The 17,656-nt window shown below is 38.8% G+C and overlaps 1 protein-coding gene across 1 annotated transcript; it reads left to right on the forward strand.

Moving 5' to 3' along the window:
- The first annotated feature begins 1,964 nt into the window (after positions 1–1,964).
- Positions 1,965–13,176, forward strand: LOC129848860 (zinc finger protein 883-like). Its single transcript, XM_055915957.1, has 2 exons — positions 1,965–2,514; positions 9,740–13,176. The coding sequence occupies exons 1-2, from the start codon at positions 2,214–2,216 to the stop codon at positions 11,305–11,307; spliced, it is 1,869 nt and encodes a 622-aa protein (XP_055771932.1). The 5' UTR covers positions 1,965–2,213; the 3' UTR covers positions 11,308–13,176.
- The last annotated feature ends 4,480 nt before the right edge of the window (positions 13,177–17,656 follow it).

The raw sequence follows: 17,656 nt of genomic DNA on the forward strand, positions 1-17,656 counted from the left end.
TGAAGGAGGAGGTTGATCATCAGGAGTCAGATGTGAAGGAGGAGGTTGATCATCAGGAGTCAGATGTGAAGGAGGAGGTTGATCATCAGGAGTCAGATGTGAAGGAGGAGGTTGGTCATCAGGAGTCAGATGTGAAGGAGGAGGTTGATCATCAGGAGTCAGATGTGAAGGAGGAGGTTGATCATCAGGAGTCAGATGTGAAGGAGGAGGTTGATCACCAGGAGTCAGATGTGAAGGAGGAGGTTGATCATCAGGAGTCAGATGTGAAGGAGGAGGTTGATCATCAGGAGTCAGATGTGAAGGAGGAGGTTGATCATCAGGAGTCAGATGTGAAGGAGGAGGTTGAGCATCAGGAGTCAGATGTGAAGGAGGAGGTTGAGCATCAGGAGTCAGATGTGAAGGAGGAGGTTGATCATCAGGAGTCAGATGTGAAGGAGGAGGTTGATCATCAGGAGTCAGATGTGAAGGAGGAGGTTGATCATCAGGAGTCAGATGTGAAGGAGGAGGTTGATCATCAGGAGTCAGATGTGAAGGAGGAGGTTGATCATTAGGAGTCAGATGTGAAGGAGGAGGTTGATCATCAGGAGTCAGATGTGAAGGAGGAGGTTGATCATCAGGAGTCAGATGTGAAAGAGGAGGTTGATCATCAGGAGTCAGATGTGAAGGAGGAGGTTGAGCATCAGGAGATGTGAAGGAGGAGGTTGATCATCAGGAGTCAGATGTGAAGGAGGAGGTTGATCATCAGTGAACCTCTAGGATTGTGGCTGGGCTGGCGTTTCCACTTACAGCTTGGTCATATATTTTGAAACATTGAATGTTGATACTGTGAAACTATGTTATATATTTGTACCTCCTGTTTCATGAAGTGATGTCACTAAGTACTGCCCCTATATATACAATGCATTCGGAAAGCATTCAGACCCCTTCACTTTTTCCACATTGTGTTACGTTACAGCCTTATTCTGAAATGGATTAAATCATTTTTTCCCTCATCAATCTACACAATACCCAATAATGACATCACAATACCCCATAAGACATCACATTGCCCCATAATGACAAAGCAAAAACAGGTAAATCAATGAAAAAATTTGATTTTCTTTAAAAAACAAGGAAATTTCTAAGTGACCCCAAATTTTTGAATGGTAGTGTAAATCTACATGGTGTATTGTTACACCATGTAGGAGCAGTATAGACCTAGTCTGTTCATTATATACATCTACATTATGTATTGTTACACCATGTAGGAGCAGTATAGACCTAGTCTGTTCATTATATACATCTACATGATGTATTGTTACACCATGTAGGAGCAGTATGGACCTAGTGTGTTCACTATATACATCTACATGATGTATTGTTACACCATATAGCAGCAGTATAGACATAGTCTGTTCATTATATACATCTACTTGATGTATTGTTACCCCATGTAGGAGCAGTATGGACCTAGTCTGTTCATTATATACATCTACATGATGTATTGTTACACCATGCAGGAGCAGTATAGACCTAGTCTGTTCATTATATACATCTACATGATGTATTGTTACACCATGTAGGAGCAGTATAGACCTAGTCTGTTCATTATATACATCTACATGATGTATTGTTACACCATGTAGGAGCAGTATAGACCTAGTCTGTTCATTATATACATCTACATGATGTATTGTTACACCATGTAGGAGCAGTATAGACCTACAGTAGCTTGCTAATTATTTAGATGTAATATAACTTAATGAAACTGCTTTAAATATGTGGTAAACATTTTTTATTCGTAATAATCAATCAACACATTCCTGTCTTTGTATGTCTCAATATAATGGTATTATTTAATTACATACCTTTATAATAATCTTTGTCTGAAAATAAAATATGATCCTCAACTGCGTTTCCCCTCCAGTCAGCAGACGGCGATGTGCGTCTTTCAGGCGACGCTGCCAGCGTGACGTATAATCTAGTGGACGGTTCTTCATAAACAGCTCGTCAACCACCTCGGTAGCTTGCTAGCCAACATAGCCGAAAGATTCAAGCTATTTATACGCTTTCGGTGTATATTAGCTACTGTGTTTTCGACACACTTAGGTCGTATCTAGTTGTTAATCTATTTAATATTACGTTATTTTGTATTAGTCAGCTGTAGTAGCTGGCTGTTTAAATTAGCACTAGCCTAGTCGCTAATGATAGCTAGCTAGCTAACATCCCCGACCATGAGGTCAGTAAGCTTCTCCCCTCTTGTTAAAGAAGAGGTCTGCTGGACGGAGAAAGAGGGTCTGGGGCTGAACATTGTCGTGAAAGAGGAGGGTGAGGCTGTTACAGTGAAAGAAGAAGAGATAGACGTTTCAGTGAAAGAAGAGGAAGACGCGTTCAGAGTGAAAAAGGAGGAGGATGTTACAGTAAAAGAGGCGGAAGAGAAAGAGGAGGATGCAGTTTATGGAGTGAAGGAGGAAGGGGAGATTACTGTCACATTGAAAGATGAAGAGGAGGAGATAGGAGATCTGATTCACACCAGTAAGTACCGCCTTAAATTCGTTTTTAACTTTGGATATTCGGAGTTGGCTCTTCAATACCTCTTCAACGGAGGGCCCAGGATGATGACTGATATGTCTAGAATCAGACGAGGTAGAGAGCAAGCTACCCCTTGTTTTCTCCGTTCCGTTAACAAAAAGTGACTTAACATATATATTTGAGAAGGGTCTATCTGCTGACCGCAGACTGGGGGGCACGGCATGTAATGATGATTTACTACACACCGTGCCCCCCAATAGTGCCATGTGAGAGTTGGGTTGCCTACAACAAAGATTATGGATGTCCTGACAAGATGTCTCTCCTCCCTATCAAGGGGAGTCGTTGTCCACAAAGCTTCACTGCGGGTTGTCTAGCTCCCGCCTATCCTATCTTTGGATTGGTGGATTCATCTTATTATTGTAATCTATTGTTTATATTCTATGAGGGCTGTTGTCGTCAACCGCCTGTATTCAATGGAGAGAGATGCTAAGCTACTAGCATGCATATGCTAAGCGATCTGGAGACAAGTCCTATAGTATTTTTATCAAAGTTGTCGGTATGTCACGTGTCCACATAACAACTTCAGCATTACGAAACTTCTGTTGGATCAACTAAACCTCACGTAGCAAATAAGCCTTTCATTTTGTTGTTGACCAAAAATCGACACTTTCCAGATTGGGTTGATAATTGTTTCCACGTGGATATAATCTACTGTAACCTACTGGCATGACCTAGAGAGATACAACCTACTGTAACCTACTGACCTAGAAAGATTAAGTTATGATATTCCTGGATTTTAAATGATTTTTTTCCAGTAGTAATGATAATTTGTATCTTCCTATCCACATGTGGGATCCCTCTCCTTTGTCGTTCCCTCTACACCAATAACAGACAACTACTGTGGGTGTCCCAATCACGGCCGGATGTTATACAGCCTGGAATCGAACCAGGGACTGTAGTGACACCTCTTGCACTGAGAGGCAGTGGTTTAGACCGCTGCATTTGTGTGTGTGTTAACTATTAGAATGCTGTACTAGAATGCTAACAAGGCCTCTAAAATTTTAAATACCGGTTATCGGTATCGTTTTTTGGGGCAAGGAAAATATTAGATATCGGTATTGGCCAAAAATGTAATATCGGTGCATCCCTTTATTCTAAAATGTTTCACAATACCCCATAATGACATCACAATACCCCATAATGACATCACAATACCCCATAATGCCAAAGCAAAAACAGGTTTAGGTTTTTTGCAAAATGTATTGAAACTATTCCCCAGGATAACTAGTCTCAGAGTAATGTAAGATCCCAGGATAACTAGTCTCAGAGTAATGTACGATCCCAGGATAACTAGTCTCAGAGTAATGTAAGATGCTTGGAAAAAGAAGCTGAAAAGAATAACAGAACTGCACCATTAGAACTAAAATATGTCGCCTGGATGTCAGACCCCAAACCCTCCAAACTAAATAAATAATAAAATGTGTATCCTGGAAGTCAGACCCCCAACCTTCCAAACTGTAAATAAATAAATAAAATGTGTCTCCTTGGCAACATTAGAACCTCAGCACGTTTACTGTATATGTCGAGACAAAGGAATGATGTAAACAAATAATCCAAAATATTTTTGTCAATGAGACAGTATATAAACAAAGGAATGACCGAACCCCCTTTGGTGACTGAATGCTTGTAAGGAAAACTAGATGATCAAAACATTAGATCACATCAAATAAGCCTGAGTGGTTTCACCTCCTCCCAGACTATACTGGATACTACAGTTATAACTATACATAGTTATACAGGATACTAGAGTTATACAGGATACTAGAGTTATACAGGATACTAGAGTTATACAGGATACTAGAGTTATACAGGATACTAGAGTTATACAGGATACTAGAGTTATACAGGATACTAGAGTTATACAGGACACTAGAGTTATACAGGATACTAGAGTTATACAGGATACTAGAGTTATACAGGATACTAGAGTTATACAGGATACTAGAGTTATACAGGATACTAGAGTTATACAGGATACTAGAGTTATACAGGATACTAGAGTTATACAGGACACTAGAGTTATACAGGACACTAGAGTTATACAGGATACTACAGTTATAACTATACATAGTTATACAGGATACTACAGTTATACAGGATACTACAGTTATAACTATACATAGTTATACAGGATACTACAGTTATACAGGATACTACAGTTATACAGGATACTACAGTTATAACTATACATAGTTATACAGGATACTACAGTTATACAGGATACTACAGTTATAACTATACATAGTTAAACAGAATACTACAGTTATACAGGATACTACAGTTATACAGGATACTACAGTTATAACTATACATAGTTATACAGGATACTACAGTTATACAGGATACTACAGTTATAACTATACATAGTTATACAGGATACTACAGTTATAACTACATCGTTATACTGGATACTACAGTTATACAGGATACTACAGTTATACAGGATACTACAGTTATACTGGATACTACAGTTATACAGGATACTACAGTTATACAGGATACTACAGTTATAACTATACATAGTTATACAGGATACTACAGTTATAACTATACATAGTTATACAGGATACTACAGTTATAACTATACATAGTTATACAGGATACTACAGTTATAACTATACATAGTTATACAGGATACTACAGTTATACAGGATACTACAGTTATAACTATACATAGTTATACAGGATACTACAGTTATAGAGGATACTACAGTTATAACTATACATAGTTATACAGGATACTACAGTTATACAGGATACTACAGTTATACTGGATACTACAGTTATAACTATACATAGTTATACAGGATACTACAGTTATACAGGATGCTACAGTTATAACTATACATAGTTATACAGGATACTACAGTTATACAGGATACTACAGTTATAACTATACATAGTTATACAGGATACTACAGTTATACAGGATACTACAGTTATACTGGATACTACAGTTATAACTATACATAGTTATACAGGATACTACAGTTATACAGGATACTACAGTTATACTGGATACTACAGTTATAACTATACATAGTTATACAGGATACTATAGTTATACAGGATACTACAGTTATAACTATACACAGTTATACAGGATACTACAGTTATACAGGATACTACAGTTATAACTATACATAGTTATACAGGATACTACAGTTATACAGGATACTACAGTTATACTGGATACTACAGTTATAACTATACATAGTTATACAGGATACTACAGTTATACAGGATGCTACAGTTATAACTATACATAGTTATACAGGATACTACAGTTATACAGGATACTACAGTTATACAGGATACTACAGTTATAACTATACATAGTTATACAGGATACTACAGTTATAACTATACATAGTTATACAGGATACTACAGTTATACAGGATACTACAGTTATACAGGATACTACAGTTATAACTATACATAGTTATACAGGATACTACAGTTATACAGGATACTACAGTTATACAGGATACTACAGTTATACAGGATACTACAGTTATACAGGATACTACAGTTATAACTATACATAGTTATACAGAATACTACAGTTATACTGGATACTACAGTTATAACTATACATAGTTATACAGGATACTACAGTTATACAGAATACTACAGTTATACAGGATACTACAGTTATACAGGATACTACAGTTATACTGGATACTACAGTTATAACTATACATAGTTATACAGAATACTACAGTTATACAGGATACTACAGTTATACAGGATACTACAGTTATAACTATACACAGTTATACAGGATACTACAGTTATACTGGATACTACAGTTATAACTATACATAGTTATACAGGATACTACAGTTATACAGGATACTACAGTTATACTGGATACTACAGTTATAAATATACATAGTTATACAGGATACTACAGTTATAACTATACATAGTTATACAGGATACTACAGTTATAACTATACATAGTTATACAGGATACTACAGTTATACAGGATACTACAGTTATACTGGATACTACAGTTATAACTATACATAGTTATACAGGATACTACAGTTATACAGGATACTACAGTTATACAGGATACTACAGTTATAACTATACATAGTTATACAGGATACTACAGTTATACAGGATACTACAGTTATAACTATACATAGTTATACAGGATACTACAGTTATACAGGATACTACAGTTATACAGGATACTACAGTTTTAACTATACATAGTTATACATTATACTACAGTTATAGAGGATACTACAGTTATAACTATACATAGTTATACAGGATACTACAGTTATAACTATACATAGTTATACAGGATACTACAGTTATAACTATACATAGTTATACAGGATACTACAGTTATAACTATACATAGTTATACAGGATACTACAGTTATAACTATACATAGTTATACAGGATACTACAGTTATACAGGATACTACAATTATACAGGATGCTACAGTTATACAGGATACTACAGTTATACAGGATACTACAGTTATAACTATACATATAACTATATAACTATTACTCTGGTAAAGACAGTTATGCCGTGCTCCATGTTGGATCTAACATCCCTAACAAATTGATGTTTATAATGTGTTAATGTCTGCTTGATTTACAGTAGGGTATCTTTAGTCTGTCTGGACACAGAGATACTTAGCTCATAATGTGTAGAGAACTGTTCCTTGATGGATAGGCTATTGTACAACACACAGAGCTATTTCCCTTTTATTTGTTGTTAGGTGAAGTTATGGGTCCTACAGTAGGTCTATGTTATTGTTAGGTGAAGTTATGGGTCCTACAGTAGGTCTATGTTGTTGTTAGGTGAAGTTATGGGTCCTACAGTAGGTCTATGTTATTGTTAGGTGAAGTTATGGGTTCTACAGTAGGTCTATGTTATTGTTAGGTTAAGTTATGGGTCCTACAGTAGGTCTATGTTGTTGTTAGGTGAGTTATGGGTCTTACATTAGGTCTATGTTATTGTTAGGTAATGTTTTGGGTCCTACAGTAGGTCTATGTTGTTGTTAGGTGGAGTTATGGGTCCTACAGTAGGTCTATGTTATTGTTAGGTTAAGTTATGGGTCCTACAGTAGGTCTGTGTTATTGTTAGGTAATGTTCTGGGTCCTACAGTAGGTCTATGTTGTTGTTAGGTGAAGTTATGGGTCCTACAGTAGGTCTATGTTGTTGTTATGGGTCCTACATTAGGTCTATGTTGTTATTGTTAGGTAATGTTATGGGTCCTACAGTAGGTCTATGTTGTTGTTATGGGTCCTTGAGTACACTATGTATGTCATGCAATAACAACCAAAGTGCTTCTTTGTTCATTACAGGTATATTTGTTGTTAGGTGAAGTTACGGGCCAATTTGGCAAACAGTGTACAAACCCTCATTGTCAGGTTGATGGAAAAGCTAGACAAAGAGCATTTTACTGTTTGAAGTGTTTTTTAAATACAAAGCGGTTGATTTGTGATGATGACACAAACATTATATTAAGCAGGACATTCAAACAAGCCTTACAATTATAATCCAAAGTAGTGTGAAATGTCCTCATAATCAACCTGGAAATGGAGGTTCCTCCCCTGAGTTTTACCCCATTAACATTCAGAATACATTGTGAAAAACTAAAATCTTTGCTCACCATTTTTGCTCCAGGCAGATATACTACATCCATAACTAGTGGTTTCCTTATTACCAGATATACTACATCCATAACTAGTGGTTTCCTCATTACCAGATATACTACATCCATAATTAGTGGTTTCCTCATTACCAGATATACTACATCCATAACTAGTGGTTTCCTCATTAGCAGATATACTACATCCATAACTAGTGGTTTCCTCATTACCATATATACTACATCCATAATTAGCGGTTTCCTCATTACCAGATATACTACATCCATAACTATCGGTTTCCTCATTACCAGATATACTACGTCCATAACTAGTGGTTTCCTCATTACCAGATATACTACATCCATAACTAGTGGTTTCCTCATTACCAGATATACTACATCCATAACTAGTGGTTTCCTCATTACCAGATATACTACATCCATAACTAGTGGTTTCCTCATTACCAGATATACTACATCCATAACTAGTGGTTTCCTCATTACCAGATATACTACATCCATAACTAGTGGTTTCCTCATTACCAGATATACTACACCCATAACTAGTGGTTTCCTCATTACCAGATATACTACATCCATAACTAGTGGTTTCCTCATTACCAGATATACTACATCCATAACTAGTGGTTTCCTCATTACCAGATATACTACATCCATAACTAGTGGTTTCCTCATTACCAGATATACTACATCCATAACTAGTGGTTTCCTCATTACCAGATATACTACATCCATAACTAGTGGTTTCCTCATTACCAGATATACTACATCCATAACTAGCGGTTTCCTCATTACCAGATATACTACATCCATAACTAGTGGTTTCCTCATTACCAGATATACTACATCCATAACTTGTGGTTTCCTCATTACCAGATATACTACATCCATAACTAGTGGTTTCCTCATTACCAGATATACTACATCCATAACTAGTGGTTTCCTCATTACCAGATATACTACATCCATAACTAGTGGTTTCCTCATTACCAGATATACTACATCCATAACTAGTGGTTTCCTCATTAGCAGATATACTACATCCATAACTAGTGGTTTCCTCATTACCAGATATACTACATCCATAACTAGTGGTTTCCTCATTACCAGATATACTACATCCATAACTAGTGGTTTCCTTATTACCAGATATACTACATCCATAACTATCGGTTTCCTCATTAGCAGGGAGGAGTTTCTACAACCAAATTGCATGTGCATCGACCTCGTGCCACAATTTTAGCAAACACAGAAAGGGGCCTATATTGGAGACCAAAAGTCGTCTGGCACACTGCTTAGAGTATCAACAACATGAATAACTTATTTCTAGTCTACAATCTTAGATGTTACTATATGACTTGTTGCTCATTTTAAATCAATTGTCAAATAATTTTAACATTCATTACAGACATCAATTGTTGTACAACATCATGGCTACGCTGTTGGCATCACCTTTTACAGTGAATTGCCGCTGTTGTGGGCCTTTAATCATCTGACTGATTTTGTTGTTCACATAGGAGAGAGACGGGACTATCGTGGATCCTCTGGGAATCCTCAACAACCTCATGATGCTGACGAGGCAGAGAAGAGTCTCTCCACATCAGAACTCCTCCAGAAACACCAGCAGAGACCCACAGGGAAGAAATCTCATTGCTGCTCTGACTGTGGGAAAGGTTGCAAATCTTCATCAGAACTTAAAATACACGCGCGAGTACACACAGGAGAGAAACCTTATAGCTGTGATCAATGTGGGAAGAGTTTTGGTAGATCTGACCAGCTGACATCACACCAGAGAATACACACAGGAGAGAAACCTTATAGGTGTGATCAATGTGGGAAGAGATGTACTACATCAAGCAATCTGACTTCACACCAGAGAACACACGCAGGAGAGAAATCTTATAGCTGTGGTCAATGTGGGAAGAGTTTTTTTCAATCTTGCTCTCTGACTGTACACCAGAGAACACACGCACAACACACAGGAGAGAAACCTTTTAGCTGTGGTCAATGTGGGAAGGGTTTTGATAGATCTGGCCAGCTGACATCACACCAGAGAATACACACAGGAGAGAAACCTTATATCTGTGCTCAATGTGGGAATAGTTTTACTACATCAAGCAATCTGACTTCACACCAGAGAATACACACAGGAGAGAAATCTCATAGTTGTGATCAATGTGGGAAGAGTTTTGGTGCATCTTGCTATCTGACAGTGCACCAGAGAATACACACAGGAGAGAAACCTTATAGCTGTGGTCAATGTGGGAAGAGTTTTGGTAGATCTGGCCAGCTGACATCACACCAGAGAATACACACAGGAGAGAAACCTTATAGCTGTGGTCAATGTGGGAAGAGATGTACTACATCTTACTCTCTGACTGTACACCAGAGAAAACACACAGGAGAGAAACCTTATAGCTGTGGTCAATGTGGGAAGAGTTTTGTTCAATCTGGCTCTCTGACTGTACACCAGAGAACACACACACAACACACAGGAGAGAAACCTTTTAGCTGTGGTCAATGTGGGAAGAGTTTTGGTAGATCTGGCCAGCTGACATCACACCAGAGAATACACACAGGAGAGAAACCTCATAGTTGTGATCAATGTGGGAAGAGTTTTATGACAACAAGCAATCTGACTTCACACCAGAGAACACACACAGGAGAGAAACCTCATAGTTGTGATCAATGTGGGAAGAGTTTTACGACATCAAGCAATCTGACTTCACACCAGAGAACACACACAGGAGAGAAACCTTATAGCTGTGATCAATGTGGGATGAGTTTTACTATATCTAGCTCTCTGACTTCACACCAGAGAACACACACAGGAGAGAAACCTTATAGCTGTGATCAATGTGGGAAGAGTTATACTACATCAAGCCATCTGACTTCACACCAGAGAACACACACAGGAGATAAATCTTATAGTTGTAATCAATGTGGGAAGAGTTTTCCTACATCATTCCAGCTGACTTCACACCAGAGAACACACACAGGAGAGAAACCTCATAGCTGTGATCAATGTGACAAGAGATACTCTGATAAAAGATCTCTGATCAAACATAAAAAAATACATACATGAAGTTGTTTCATGATATCAATGAAATAACGTCACAATGTAGAATGTTTTAACATTGTAGTAGGAGTATTTTAATGATGTCACAATGTAGAATGTTTTAACATTGTAGTAGGAGTATTTTAATGATGTTCTACCTTATCCTTATCCTTTGCCCTGTTCAATTGATTGCAGCATGATATTGATATTAGCCTCAGGGGAAATATAGGCTCTGAATTGAAAGAGTATTATTTAACAAAAAGTGACTAACAAAAAAAGAGCTGTGTTACACTTACTGCGTTGGTGACCCACTTTAATCAAAATGCAGCACTTCAAAATGTAGCTAGCTGTTTTCTACAAGTTGAAAAAGCTGCTTGTTTAAAAAAATACATGTAATATGATAATTGTTGCAGATGTTTGTGTATTTACACACTTGAAAGCAGTATAATAAATTGGTCTATAATCAATTTTATTAACAATCTGACATCACTCCAGGATTTCTTGACAACATTCAAATGCTAATTGTCTTTATTCCACTACTGAAGAAGCATGACTCAAAAGTAATCATAATTATTCATGCAACCAGCTGACCGTTTTTGTGTATAATTATATTGACAATGTTGCCCTGCTTTTAGAATATCAGGATTCATTCTCAGATGTGCTAACCCAAATGCATGACATTGGGGACTGGGCCCGATCCAACAACATGCCTATCGAGTGAACCCTGAAAAGAGAGAGAGAAGTAAGGTTGAAAGTTACTACGGATATTGCAGGAGTTGGTTGCTGATTGTCTCAAGGGTGGGCAGTCAACAAGTTTTGCGTTTAGCCAGTGCGTTGCCATGGATCACAATTTATTTTGACTGCACGTTTTTCCGTATTGGAGATGAGATTTAGTTTTTTGGGCTCGTTCCAAGGGGACCAGAGTTCTAGAAGCTAGTGAGTTTTAGGAAGAGGAGAGTTCTAGTAGCCAGTACTATAATACTATTGTATATTATTATTATTTATATTATTATTTAGAAATATGTGTTTTTTCTTGTTTTTAATTGTTGACAGCCAGTAGACACTATGTTTATATTGTAGTTGATTATGTGAAATGGAAGTTGTTTTCTGTTGGGGGTGAGCATACTTGTCCAACAAAAATATAGGATATATTTGTTGTCTAAAGGGGGAAGGTGTTACGGGCTTTGGTTTTTCCATTTATGTTTTGAGGTTGGACTTTAACACGTATAGCTCGTTAGCACGTATAGCTCGTTAGCACGTATAGTTCGTTAGCTCGTATAGCTCGTCAGCACGTTTAACTCGTTAACATGTAGGACGCACTGATTGGTGTCACCTCGTTAGTCAGTATGTGTTACACCTGTGCTGGCTTGTCCATCTCGTTAGTGGGAAGGTGTTTCACCTGAGCTGGTCCAGGTTCTATTTAAGAGTGTCTGGCCCAGTGCGCCAGTTGTCTTGATAGATGTGGAGAGTCAACACCTTTAGTTGCTCCACCTTTTTGGTTTGCGTCCTGTCTAAGTTTGGTGTGGGTTTTTATATTGTTTGCCTCTTCTTGGGCAGATTTAGTGGGTCTCATGGTGGGTGTCTTTTAGGTCCCAGTTGTTGTTACTAGTCAACTTTCATTCGACACCCCCATAGTGTCTTTGAGAACCCCTCCTAAAAAACAAGCTTATATTTTGGGTTGGATATTGCATCCAATTAGTGTTTTAATCAATGGCATTTCCTTAGAATGCTCATTAGTCTTTCAGTTGTTAATCTTCTGTTTTTTTTTATCCTGTTATTTTTGTGTACTAAGTATTTCTGTTTATTTTCATTGTTTTCTCCTGTGAAGCCATTGTGTTGCATCCATGTCTAAAATGTGCTGTATAAATAAAGCTTGATTTGATTTCAACAAATGAACCCAATGACTGATCAATCAACAGACCCTCCATCTTAGTATGAAAAACAGATCAATCCCACTTTTCAAGCCTGCTACCAGGGTCTACCAGGGGCTTGAGGTGGTCTCCCACAGCTCTGCTGGTGGAGTGGTAAACACCACCCCCGGCTCTACCAGGGGCTTGAGGTGGTCTCCCACAGCTCTGCTCATGTCATGTTCTGTGGCCTTGCCGTTCCATTTCATGACTGCCCCTGCAACACAGAAAGAAACACATTTAGTCATATTATATAAAACACTCAAACACAGTAATGGATATGGAGCATCTAGGGCCTCAGTTACACCTGGCACCTAAATGTGACTTCTGTCATCTGATCACTCCAAGCTGCATTAGGTTCAGATCTAACAGGATGGACCTTTGACATAGTCTGGATGCAGTCAGGCCACCGAATATGCATAAGCAATGTCAAAAGATGAGTGAGGAAAAGTACATTTTACACAAGTGACCTTCATAATAATTTAAATGTTATTTGTCACATATGTATGTTATTGCGGGTGTAGTTAAATGCTTGTGTTTCTAGCTCCCACAGTGCAGTAATATCTAACCAAATGCTTGTGTTTCTAGCTCCAACAGTGCAGTAATATCTAACTAAATGCTTGTGTTTCTAGCTCCAACAGTGCAGTAATATCTAACCAAATGCTTGTGTTTCTAGCTCCAACAGTGCAGTAATACCTAACTAAATGCTTGTGTTTCTAGCTCCAACAGTGCAGTAATACCTAACTAAATGCTTGTGTTCCTAGCTCCAACAGTGCAGTAATATCTTACTAAATGCTTGTGTTCCTAGCTCCAACAGTGCAGTAATATCTAACCAAATGCTGGTGTTCCTAGCTCCAACAGTGCAGTAATATCTAACTAAATGCTTGTGTTTCTAACTCCAACAGTGCAGTAATATCTACCAATGTCACCACAAATACCTAATACACACAAATCTAAGTAATGGAATAAGAATAAATCAAATCAAATGTATTAATATTTATATAGCCCTTCTTACATCAGCTGATATCTCAAAGTCCTGTATAGAAACCCAGCCTAAAACCCCAAACAGCAAGCAATGCAGGTGTAGAAGCATGATGGCTTGGAAAAACTCCCTAGAAAGGCCAAAACCTAGGAAGAAACCTAGAGAGGAACCAGGCTATGAGGGGTGGCCAGTCCTTTTCTGGCTGTGCCGGGTGGAGATTACAACAGAACATGACCAAGATGTTCATAAATGACCAGCATGGTCAAATAATAATAATCACAGTAGTTGTTGAGGGTGCAACAGGTCAGCACCTCAGGAGTAAATGTCAGTTGGTTTTCATAGCCGATCATTGAGTATCTCTACCGCTCCTGCTGTCTCTAGAGAGTTGAAAACAGCAGGTCTGGGACAGGTAGCACGTCCGGTGAACAGGTCAGGTTTCCATAGCCGCAGGCAGAACAGTTGAAACTGGAGCAGCAGCACGGCCAGGGGACAACAAGGAGTCATCATGCCAGGTAGTCCTGAGGCATGGTCCTAGGGCTCAGGTCCTCCGAGAGAGAGAAAGGAGTCATCATGCCAGGTAGTCCTGAGGCATGGTCCTAGGGCTCAGGTCCTCCGAGAGAGAGAAAGAGAGAATTAGAGAGAGCATACTTAAATTCACACAGGACACCGGATAAGACAGTAGAAATAGTCCAGAAAAACAAACTGACCCTAGCCCCCCGACACAAACTACTGCAGCATAAATACTAGAGGCTGAGACAGGAGGGTTCAGGAGACACTGTGGCCCCATCCGATGATACCCCCAGACAGGGCCAAACAGGCAGGATATAACCCCACCCACTTTGCCAAAGCACAGTCCCCACACCACTAGAGGGATATCTTCAACCACCAACTTACCATCCTGAGAGAAGGCGCCAACCCAGACAGGAAGACCACGTCAGTGACTCAACCCACTCAAGTGACGCACCCCTCCTAGGGACGGCATGGAAGAGCACCAGTAAGCCAGTGACTCATATATATAAATATATGGACACGCAATATCAGAGCGGCAAAGACAGATACAGTAGAATAGGATAGAATACAGTATATACATATGAGATGAGTAATGCATAGACTAAGATACAGTAGAATAGGATAGAATACAGTATATACATATGAGATGAGTAATACATAGACTAAGATACAGTAGAATAGGATAGAATACAGTATATACATATGAGATGAGTAATACACAGACTAAGATACAGTAGAATAGGATAGAATACAGTATATACATATGAGATGAGTAATACATAGACTAAGATACAGTAGAATAGGATAGAGTACAGTATATACATATGAGATGAGTAATACATAGACTAAGATACAGTAGAATAGGATAGAATACAGTATATACATATGAGATGAGTAATGCATAGACTAAGATACAGTAGAATAGGATAGAATACAGTATATACATATGAGATGAGTAATGCATAGACTAAGATACAGTAGAATAGGATAGAATACAGTATACACATATGAGATGAGTAATACATAGACTAAGATACAGTAGAATAGGATAGAATACAGTATATACATATGAGATGAGTAATACATAGACTAAGATACAGTAGAATAGGATAGAATACAGTATATACATATGAGATGAGTAATGCATAGACTAAGATACAGTAGAATAGGATAGAATACAGTATATACATATGAGATGAGTAATACATAGACTAAGATACAGTAGAATAGGATAGAATACAGTATATACATATGAGATGAGTAATGCCAGATATGTAAACATGCAGGAGATCCACGAAGGAAAGACAGTGATGGTGCTCAGTGACGTTGTTGCAAATGGAGGGTAAAATGGTAAAACGTTTGAGTTCATTTTGTCCATTATTACATCATTACATCAAGTGTTCCAATGGTAAAACGTTTGAGTTCATTTTGTCCATTATTACATCATTACATCAAGTGTTCCAATGGTAAAACGTTTGAGTTCATTCTGTCCATTATTACATCATTACATCAAGTGTTCCAATGGTAAAACGTTTGAGTTCATTCTGTCCATTATTACATCATTACATCAAGTGTTCCAATGGTAAAACGTTTGAGTTCATTCTGTCCATTATTACATCATTACATCAAGTGTTCCAATGGTAAAACGTTTGAGTTCCTTTTGTCCTGGTCACTTTGCCTACTGTTTATTGCCACGTTGGGATGCAACCTATGTTGGTTGTCATTTTTTAAACATTTTTTATCATTTTACCCCCGTTTTTTCTCCCCAATGTGGATCTTGTCTCATCGCTGCAACTCCCCAATGGGCTCAGGAGGCGAAGGTTGAGTCATGCGTCCTCTGAAACATGACCCGTCAAACCACGCTTCTTAACACCCTCCCGCTTAACCCGGAAGCCAGCTGCACCAATGTGTAGGAGGAAACACCGGGCGACGCTTGGCCAATTGTGTGCCGCCCTATGGAACTCCCGATCACGGCAGGTTGTGGTACAGCCCGGGATCGAACCCGGGTGATGCCTCTAGTGTCGCCTCTAACACTGCCATGCAGTACATTTACATTTACATTTAAGTCATTTAGCAGACGCTCTTATCCAGAGCGACTTACAAATTGGAAAGTTCATAAATATTCATCCTGGTCCCCCCGTGGGGAATGAACCCACAACCCTGGCGTTGCAGGCGCCATGCTCTACCAACTGAGCCACACGGGACCAGTACCTTTGATCGCTGTGCCACTCAGGTCTATAGTGACACCTCTAATACTGTGATCTAGTACCTTAGACTGCTGCACCACTCGGGTCTATAGTGACACCTCTAACACTGTGATCTAGTACCTTAGACTGCTGCACCACTCAGGTCTATAGTGACACCTCTAACACTGTGATCTAGTACCTTAGACTGCTGCACCACTCGGGTCTATAGTGACACCTCTAACACTGTGATCTAGTACCTTAGACTGCTGCACCACTAGGGTCTATAGTGACGCCTCTAACACTGTGATCTAGTACCTTAGACCGCTGCACCACTCGGGTCTATAGTGACGCCTCTAACACTGTGATGCAGTACCTTAGACTGCTGCACCACTCGGGTCTATAGTGACGCCTCTAACACTGTGATCTAGTACCTTAGACTGCTGCACCACTCGGGTCTATAGTGACACCTCTAACACTGTGATACAGTACCTTAGACTGCTGCACCACTTGGGTCTATAGTGACACCTCTCACACTGTGATCTAGTACCTTAGACCGCTGCACCACTCGGGTCTATAGTGACACCCCTAACACTGTGATCTAGTACCTTAGACTGCTGCACCACTCTGGTCTATAGTGACACCTCTAACACTGTGATCTAGTACCTTAGACTGCTGCACCACTCTGGTCTATAGTGACACCTCTAACACTGTGATCTAGTACCTTAGACTGCTGCACCACTCTGGTCTATAGTGACACCTCTAACACTGCCATGCAGTACCTTAGACTGCTG

The sequence above is a fragment of the Salvelinus fontinalis genome, unplaced genomic scaffold (genome assembly GCF_029448725.1).
Source record: "Salvelinus fontinalis isolate EN_2023a unplaced genomic scaffold, ASM2944872v1 scaffold_1238, whole genome shotgun sequence".
NCBI lineage: Eukaryota > Metazoa > Chordata > Actinopteri > Salmoniformes > Salmonidae > Salvelinus > Salvelinus fontinalis.